Raw genomic sequence first — 9,620 nt, 5'->3', positions numbered from 1 at the left:
CAACAAAAAAAATGAAAGTCAATGCTGCCCTCTTGTGGGAAAATGGTTTAAATAGCAGTTTGCAAGAATGTTTGTTTCTGCTTGTAACAAAAATAAAACTTTTTATGAAAATAAATATATATTCTTTACTTTTTACACTATGAATACGTGTGGGAAACACATAGTGACCATTTGCTGGCTATAGAAAAGAACCTGCACTCAGATGATTTGTCTTTCTCTCCTGGTGATTATTAATTTTGTTTTAGATGAAACGGTTTTCATCTTTTTTAGTTAAACATCAAATTAATGCAGGACACGTTTTCAAGAGGGAAAACACATCACCCTTTTTTTATTTGTTGACTTTTTCCAAATATGGAAGTGGCAGAGATCCACGCCACTCAGAGACGACTCTCTGTTCTCAGTTTGCGGCGCTTTTGATGTTGGAAAAAAAGACGTCACTAACATCCTCCAGGCCACATCTGTGATCAGCTGGAGGCTGGACCCCAGAAAAATAAACGCTTTCTGGGAATTTCATCACCCCTCACTGACATTGGCTTTTTTTTTTACATACATATATAACTTTTTTGGTGTTTTTTTGTTTTTTATGTGGAAAAAGTCACTGCAGAGGAAGTGAAAAGTAAACTGTTGGCTTATCATCTGCATTCAGGCATTTCCTCTTCTCTCCAGGGCATCACCTCATACTTCCTCAGTTTCTACATGCCAGCCCTTTTTCTACATTTCCATCCAGGGCTCGAATCTTTCACTTTAATGAGAGTTAAAAACAGTTCTGGCAGAAAACAGCGGCGTGTTAGCATGTGGGCTGAAGACGGCCGCTGCATGTTAAAACAGAAACCAACGGGGGGGCGCATTCTTGCTGAGCTTTCTGCAGACACCTCGGTTGTCCTTTATTTACCCCGAGCATTTGAGGAGGTGTTCTGACTTGACTGAACCGTCAGTGCAATCCGAAGGAGCGACGAGCGAGCTTCTCCCGTGAGCCTCGGCCGGTTTTTGCACCAAGAAGATGGAGAAATCGGAGAAATCAGCCGCCTTGCTCCTTGTTGCTCTCGTTTCAAGTGTTTCTCCGAGCAACAGTGGTAAGAAACCTATCAGTTATTTATTGTTCAGTGAAGCTTTGAGACGACAAGTGATGAAGATTAAACAAAAGCTAAATTAAAAGCAGCAGAACCGATGGTCACACTGATAGCAGCATTTTTATGACAGTCATTTCTGTGTGTGGTTTGTTTGTGTATCAGCTTTAGATTTATTGGAATATAAAGTTTATGTGAAAAATATACTAACAGGAAGACCTACAGACTACATTACACTGTCAAAACTTCAAACTAAATTACTTGTATCATGAAGTGAATGTAATGTTAACTACTTGATTAGCCTATAAATAAAAAAAAAAAATATATATATATATATATATATATATATATATATATATAAACTTTCGTTCTCTTTTTTTAAAAATGTGTTATTTTCAAGTGTTTTCTGGAATAAAAGGATTTATGAAAGGTAATTTTGAGATCCAAAATTCTGATTTAAATGAAGGTTGACTCCCTTCCACCAAAAGGTCAGTGTTCAAATTCTTTATGACCTAAAGTTTATCATTTAAACTGCAAATTCGTAGCATGAAAATGTTAAACAAAAAAGCGTTAATGGGATTATTTTTTAATTATATTTTTTATTATTTATTATGATTGAGGGAGCCGGTTTAGCTCGTGCTGGTTTGCGGCGCCTTCCGTCCGTGAAACCAGGGTTCGATTCCGGGTTGCTCCCTGTTCCCTTCTCTACTTCTGTGCCGGTCCCAAGCCCGGTTGCTTTGAGAGGGTTGCGTCAGGAGGGGCATCCGGCGTAAAACATTGCCAAGTTTACCGTGCGACTCGTTCGCTGTGGCGACCCCTGATGGGAAAAGCTGAAAGGGAAACAAACATTATTTATTATGATTATTTATTTTTTTGAGAGATTCTGTCGCATATTTTAAATGTAGCCTTCATTTGAAAAAATAAAGAAAACAAATAAACGTTAATACAAAGTGAATCATTTGTTAGCTAAACTTTATCAGCCTGTATTTACCTTAAAATAAACATATTTTTGTCACTAATAAATAATAAACAAAGGAAATTGACTTTTGCAGAATATGAAACGTCTGCACTTTTGATTGAGTCTAAACTTTGATTTTATTTAAAACTTTTAGTATTAGCATGAACTATTAAAGAAAAAGGCACCGATGGGATGATTTTTTAGTTTGATGAGGGATCCTGTTGCATACTTTAAATGTAGCCTTAAATTGAACAAACTGACTAACATAAAAAAAACACAAGTAGCATTTAAATGACTTCATTTTAATCTTCAAACAAATTTACCTGCATGTTTGCTGATGGATTTGGAAGAAAAGGTCAAGTTTAGTAAGTTTACTGGAAATCACAAACTTTGACAATTTTTTTCCTCATAAATGCAGCTTTCTTTGATATGTCACTTACTTTGATCGCTGCTTTTATTCACTTATACAAGAACATATTAACATTTTCAAGAAGTAGAAGAGTTTGCATGAAATTCCCCACACAGATAAATAGAATGTCAAAACATGTCGTCATGGAAATGCTTACATGATTCCTTTAAAATGTAAACACAGCAGCGGCTTTAACACAGTTCCACTTCTCGTGCTTCTCTTTTAACAGGCACGACGTGATATATTTAGTTCAAACAGAACTTCTGGATTTCATCTTACAGTAATTCCAACCGTCATGCTGCTTCAACGTGCTTCTGTTACAAGCATTCAGATTTACAAGTTTTTCAAATGAAATTTACTGCAGAATATCATATCCTAGTAGTTGGTCATAGACGCAGCAAAGCAGTCGGCTACAGGGATGCTTTAGAAACACAATAAACAAAATGTTCATGTAATGCTACATTCACACCAGGCATGTGATGCGTGTTCAAGAACGTGTTAAGGGGAGATTCCTGAATACGCTTTTAGCATACGGTGTTCACACTGGGCTGTCGCTACCCAATACTAGTGCATGTACTCAGTAGGAAGAGGCTTGGTGTGACATGTTGAAGTGGTGCAAATCTTGTTCCAGGCTTTTTCTTTCACAGCTCTATTCTGATATATGAAAGACTTTGTGTCAAAAGTCGCTGGGCACAAACCACAATTCTTTTCTCCTTCATGATCACTTTCCAAAGTGTGAGGATTGTGTTCTTGGACTTGGTTGGGTTGTTGGATCCTGCACCACCATTTGCTGACACAAACGGTTGGCACCTCCATGTTTTGGAAAGGATGCTACCCGTACGTCACTACCAAATCGGAGTTCCTAATTGGTCAAAGTTCAATTCACTTAACTTTTGACCCACGTTCAATGGCCACGTGTTGTTTACGTAGAGCCTGAAAACAGATTTAAAAACTTGCGTCACAGCACGTGAAGACGAAAGTACTGTACGCAGAAGCCTGAAACGCGAATAAACATGCGTTTACACAGACTTTTCAGTGAAAGTGGTCGCTTGAATGTGCGTTTCTGAGCCTGATGTGAACGTATCATGACAGAAACATTGTCTGGAAGTAAATATTTTTATCTTATTCTTTTTTTTACAGATGAGAAGAGCGGTAAGGCATTTCCTAATCCCAGAACCTTTTTTGGGAACCTGGTCCCTCAGACAGACGTTGAGAAGAACAGCAGCCAGGTGGTTTCAAGCCCCCCCTCTCCAGCTCTGCAGTCCCTCAGTAACAGCACCGTGGAGTACCTCAGCGGCCCGCTCAGCACCCGGGTCGTCCCCTTCATTTATATATTTGTGATTGTTTTCGGCGTCCCGGCCAATGTCGCCATCCTGTGTTTCCTGGCTACTAAAATCCGAAAGGTCTCCTCCGCCATCCTCTACTACAGCCTGGCGGTCTCCGACCTCTTCCTCCTCCTCTCCCTCACCTTTAAGGTTCACTACCATCTCCATGGAAACAACTGGGTTTTGGGAGAGGCAGCCTGTCGGGTGGTCACTGCCTGTTTCTATGGCAACCTCTACTGTTCTGCCGCGACGTTGGCCTGCATTAGCATCAAGCGCTACATAGCTGTGGTGCACCCCTTCATGTACAAAGGCCTGCCCAAGAGGATGTGCACAACCTGGGTCAGCTTGGGGGTGTGGGGGGTGTTTGGAACAGCCATCATCCCAGAGCTCCTGATTCGGCAGAGCTTCTGGCTCCCGCAGCTGAACCGTACTTCCTGCCACGATGTGCTCGCCCGCGACGACAGCTCCTTCAGCTTCGTCTTTCTGCTCTCCTACAACCTGGTTCTTACAGTCATCGGTCTTCTGGCTCCACTGGTGGTCTCAATTTTCTGCTACATTCGGATCATCGTTGAGCTCAAGAACTCCCTCCAAGACTGGGGAAAGTACATCAAGGCCAGCTCGCTGGTTTTTGGCATCTTCCTGGTGTGTTTCCTTCCCACTGGAATCTTGCACTTTATCCATTATCTGCAGCTGGAGCTGAATGGATCAGAAGGTTTGTACGGGTACTTTAGCATGGCAGTGTGCTTGTGCTGTCTCCACGCTTGTCTGGACCCCTTCCTCTTTGTTCTTATGTCCACCTCCACTGGCTCCCGGCTTTTCATAATGACTTTCAAAGGCAAGTCCATGAGCATTACTGTCTGAGAAGAAGTTGCTTTATTGTGGAGGGGGATGGAATCCAAAGATAGAGGAAGTCTATTGTTCCTGGATGATTCGCTGAAGTTGTTTAAGCTTTTATGTTTTCTCCTATGTTAATGTTTCAGAGAAAATAGAAAATGCACATATTCTGTTACTGTAACTGTTTTGACAAAGGAAAAAGAAGTATTATGCTTGAAATATTCAGCCCTGCCTCTCAGAAAAACTCAAATGAGCTGAAAATGTCATTCGGCTTCTTCCCAAGTAACAGATTTACACAATTACACTGTTCGGCACAGCACAGGATTGATGTGTCATCTATGAAACAGTTTGAAAAGAATGTTGATGGCAAATATCGTCAAAGCTAAGTTAGCTGGAAAAAAGGGCAAAATGGGAGCCAATAGTTAAATAGGCTTAACGTTTGTAGGATTCTTTAAGTTACAGTACAGCTTTGAGAATTTTCTAAACTTGCTACACAAACCTTTTGGACTCAAAAGAATAACTGAAATCTTATATAGGAAAAAAATAATAAAGACCATATTAACCACTTCCTTCATCTACTTGCACCTCAACATTAAAATTATTGGAACTAGTGCTGGCTGCAGGAAATGAGGAGCCCTAGGTGAAGTTTAACTGCACCCACAAAAAAAAAACTAAAAAAAACTAAAAAACAGAATATGTCAAATGCAGCACACAATTTTCCCACGTAAAGAAATCTTTTTGATGATCCGCTCTGATTTGCAACAATTAAATAAGTCATTAAGCTTTTAATTAGGAACACTGAAGACAGAAAGCATTATACAATAAATATATATTTACATTTATAAAGTTTCTGGGCAGAGACTGAAACAACTCCGATTTTGACTCTTCTTGCTTTCAATGCTGGAAAGTTGTCAGGGACGTCATTATAAACCATTAGCTCTGTTTGCGTCTCTATTCTTCTTCTTTTCTGTTTTGCGCACCGGACAGTTTGTGTCTTTCTAATTTGGACGTTAATTACCTCAATTGCCTGGGAAAAGACAAGTTGTGTAACAACCTGCTGGTGTAGCGCCCCTCAGCAGTTGCCACACTAGGCGGCTGCCTAAGTCGCTTATATCAAAGACTGGGACTGGTTGAAATGGTACAAAGTTTACAGATGTAATTAGATGCAAAAAACATACCAAACAACTGCGAAATGAAGTCCAATTTTACAGAGAAAAAGCTTAAACTAGTTTAAGGTAGCAGAGCAAAAAAGTTAGATGACAGCATTCTAATTTTCATGTCACAAATTCAAAGAATTAAATAGTATGAAACAACAACATGCCCTTTAAATGAAACTGTGCTATTTTAAATGCCTAGGAAAATGTAAACCAGTTAAGTCACAACGGCTCTTATAAGGTGCATATGGACTCTCTGCGGGCAAAAAGTAGGCAAACCTGTACAGGGCTTGAAGGTGGCCGCAGGTAATATCAGGATTGTAGACTGCTTGGTGAACCCTTAGAGAAAATGTTCATGCCCGCATGGTCCAGTTGACAGGTTGTAGCCAACACTTACTTGTATGACACACAAGGGTACGTATAGGGGGAAGTAAGTGAGACGCTGGCACGTCGTACCGATTTTTCAAATTTTCAACCCCTAAAGTGCTGTTCACTTGATAAGTTTGAACTCCTTATGTGCAGCCTGACTTTTGGAAAGGAGAAAATTATTCAATTAGAGTGTAGTTTGTGTGGACACCCTATAGCAGGGGTCGGGAACCTATGGCTCACGAGCCATACATGGCTCTTTTGATGGTCACATGTGGCTCGCAGACAAATCTTTAATTATACTTTTTTTTCATAAGACCAGTCCATCTCGGGTGCGATGCGATGCCAGTAGTAGCGGTGCTTGGAGAAAAAAATATCTGCACCGCACATCAGTTTACTATGATCTATTATTTCACAGAGTTTATAACAGCCTAAAACCTGTTTGCAACTGCGCGCTCCCGTCTCTGAGAAAGAGCGCCCGGTTGCAGCGGGATGTGTGAGGAAGAGGGGGGGGGGGGTGAGGGCACGGGCAGCAAGGTGAATCGCGCAGGGATTGTAAAACTTAAAACACGCTGCCCGTCACATTCTGCAGCGTATGAATATATGTTTGGCTCCGCGTCTGCATGTGAGCGGTCTTTCTCACATCTACAGAACATTCAGACCAACCTACGATCACGTTTAAAGTCTCAAGATGAAGCTGAAACTCACCACGTCAAAATTTTGGAGTTCATTGAACGCATCAAGCAGAGATGCTGATTGGCTCTCAGTTCTGTCGCTCAGCCTGTTATGTAGTTTGGACCAATGGGGTTCAGCCATGGGCCGAATAAGGGTAATAGGAGGGCTGGTGCGGCAGTAAGCGAATAAGAAGTTGGGTGAAGCGCTCTCAGCGGTAGAGACTGAAGAGTTGCTGAATTAATTGTACGGCGTTGTTTACGGGCTGCAGTAACCAGAATAAAGAACCTTAAAAGAGGTTAAGTCTCCGTGCCTCAGTGCGGGAAAGGGACACAACATTATTGTATGGCTCTTTCGAAATTACATTTAAAAATATGTGGCGTTTATGGCTCTCTCGGCCAAAAAGGTTCCCGACCTCTGCCCTACAGGTACCCTACTTGGTGCTTGTGTATCATGTGCACACCTTGTTCGTACATAGTCAGTATGGGCCAGTACTCGAACTTTTCTTATGACTAGAATGAGGGCACCGCACATCACCTGTAACTGGGCGCAACTTCCATTAAACGTAAAAATAGTTCACGATACACTGACCACATGCACAACAATGGTACGTATCATTTTCATGACGTGCCTTGAGATGGTCATACGAGTTTCGAGGGAACGGCAAGACACACCTGCGCTCCTCTTAAAATGTAAGTCCTGCTCGCTACAACTGTCCGCAGACCTGGGCAAGCAAAAAACCTGCAGCATACACCTGTACGGGTCAATCCCCATTACTGGTATTTGTGATTACGGTTTTTTATGTTCAAGGTAGTTGTCAGTTACGATTAAATAGTGAAAGTTATTGCCGTCTACAAATTCCAAGTTTTCTTTTCATAAAGATCAGAATAGAGTTGAAGAGTTACTGTCGTTGGAAGAGCGTGTGTAATTTTGCTGTCGCCGGCGACAGCTACGATGTGAAAGCATTATTCCAGACAACAATAACCAGATCAAAGTTCTAGCAAATAAAAGGTTCTATAGACGGGCTTCAGCCTAATGTTTTTCTCTGGGGCGGGGTTGACATGACTGATAACTCCTATGCTCGTAACAATTAGAACAGAACTGATCTTTCTGTAGATCCTTACAACCTCAGGCTTTTTTCGCTTAAACAGAAGGAGAAGTTTTTCATTTTTAAAAAACAGAAAAACAACCAGAACAGCTACAATGTTGTGCTTGTTGTTAAATTATAGAGATTTTCTTCAACTTTTGTAATTATGATTTGTTTATGCTAAAAAAAGTGAATGTAACTATGGATGAATGTCGGACTTTGCACCAGATAACATTTTAAAATGAATGTTTTTTTTGTATTTACTGAGTTTCACACTGACTGCATTTCTGCAATGATTCATCAAGCTGTGATGCTGCTTAATAAAAGCTGCTTTTGATTCTTTTTGACTGTTGCAGATGGATTTTTGCATACACCATAACACCATCTCCAAAGACGTCTAGCAAATAGTTGGCATGAACGCATCTATTTGAACTCAAGCATATAATGAATCCAGTTGCAATAATCATTGTTACAAAGCATATAAATTAAAGTAAATGCTCGTATAAAAGCATAAATGAAGCCATCCAAACAAAGATTTTATCAGACATGTGAAAACCTACTTGTTTCTTTAACAGTTTGGTTTGATCTTTTTTTTTAAATGATTTTTGAGCAGGAAACCAAACTGTGAGATTGACATCAGCAAAAGTGCGTCTGCAAACTAAACTGTGAGCTGTTGAAAAGAAAACTGAAAGTTTTTCTTCTTTTTTTCCCCTCATGACTGTAGAGGTTTGTCTTCGTGTCCAACAACAGAGCAGTTTTAAGAGTTTGTGACGTAGGACCTGGTTTTTAACTTAACTTTTGGTCCCTTTTCCACCAGTCTTGTGTGTGACGCTCAACCAATAAAATGAAAGACAAGAAAGAATTGGAATCTTTAAATAGATAAAAAAAAGAACTCTTTTTAAAAGGGATCTTTTGGGTGGCACAATGAAAGCCTAGAATGCTCTCAGTGGTACAGTCACGTCTGTCTTTAACTGGATCTCATGTTGGTTAATTCTGAAAGCTCTTTCACACCTCAGTGGTTCTTAGACCTCAGTGGTTTTTGTTCACTGAAATTAAATAGACGAAAACGATGAGTCAATTTTATTTCCGGAACATGTTTTTCAAATAACTCCTCATTTATTGTAAACGTTTCTTTTATAAACTTTTTCAGTTTGTTATAAAAACACTTTTCACAGCACAAGATATGAATACTTGGACTGTTTTCTTCTGTGAATTTCTAAATCCTTGCCTTTTTAAAAAAGAAAAGTTTTTTGCTTTGAGAAGTTGTTTACAGTATCAGCTGTTTTACACTTACTTTTCATTTATTTTTAATTCAAAACCTATTTTATTTTGTCATGAAAACACTTTTAACATCACAGGATACAAAGATAGTCAAGGCTAAACTTTCATTGACAAAATTATATAATAAATTTCATGAAAATCAGTTAATTCGTTTATTCAGTGTTGTTTAGCCTAGGAAAGTCAATTTATGAGAATATAATTAATGACTATTGATTTTTATTATTATATATTATAGTTGGGCTGCACGGTGGCGCAGTGGTTAGCACTCTTGCCTCACAGCAAGAAGGCCCCCAGTTCAAGTCCCGGCTGGGGGACGTGAAAAACACAACATCAATGGGGGGACCTTTCTGTGTGGAGTTTGCATGTTCTCCCCGTGCATGCGTGGGTTTTCTCCAGGATCTCTGGCTTCCTCCCACCATCCAAAAACATGCTTCATAGGTTGATTGGCAACTCGAAATTGTCCATAG

The 9,620-nt window shown here is 40.0% G+C and overlaps 1 protein-coding gene across 1 annotated transcript; it reads left to right on the top strand.

Moving 5' to 3' along the window:
- Nucleotides 1-637: 637 nt before the first annotated feature.
- LOC101167381 (proteinase-activated receptor 3) lies at nt 638-8,216 on the top strand. The gene is made up of 2 exons (XM_023960583.1): nt 638-1,073; nt 3,575-8,216. The coding sequence occupies exons 1-2, from the start codon at nt 1,001-1,003 to the stop codon at nt 4,618-4,620; spliced, it is 1,119 nt and encodes a 372-aa protein (XP_023816351.1). The 5' UTR covers nt 638-1,000; the 3' UTR covers nt 4,621-8,216.
- The last annotated feature ends 1,404 nt before the right edge of the window (nt 8,217-9,620 follow it).

Source organism: Oryzias latipes, chromosome 12 (assembly GCF_002234675.1).
Source record: "Oryzias latipes chromosome 12, ASM223467v1".
Classification (NCBI taxonomy): domain Eukaryota; kingdom Metazoa; phylum Chordata; class Actinopteri; order Beloniformes; family Adrianichthyidae; genus Oryzias; species Oryzias latipes.
Note: the sequence above shows the minus strand (reverse complement) of the source record. Positions and strands in the feature narration are given on the sequence as shown.

Coding starts and splice junctions, on each gene's coding strand:
- LOC101167381 (XM_023960583.1), top strand. CDS start 1,001: ATGGAGAAATCGGAGAAATCAGCCGCCTTGCTCCTTGTTGCTCTCGTT. Junction 1,074..3,574: donor TGTTTCTCCGAGCAACAGTG/GTAAGAAACCTA, acceptor TTTTTTTTACAG/ATGAGAAGAGCGGTAAGGCA.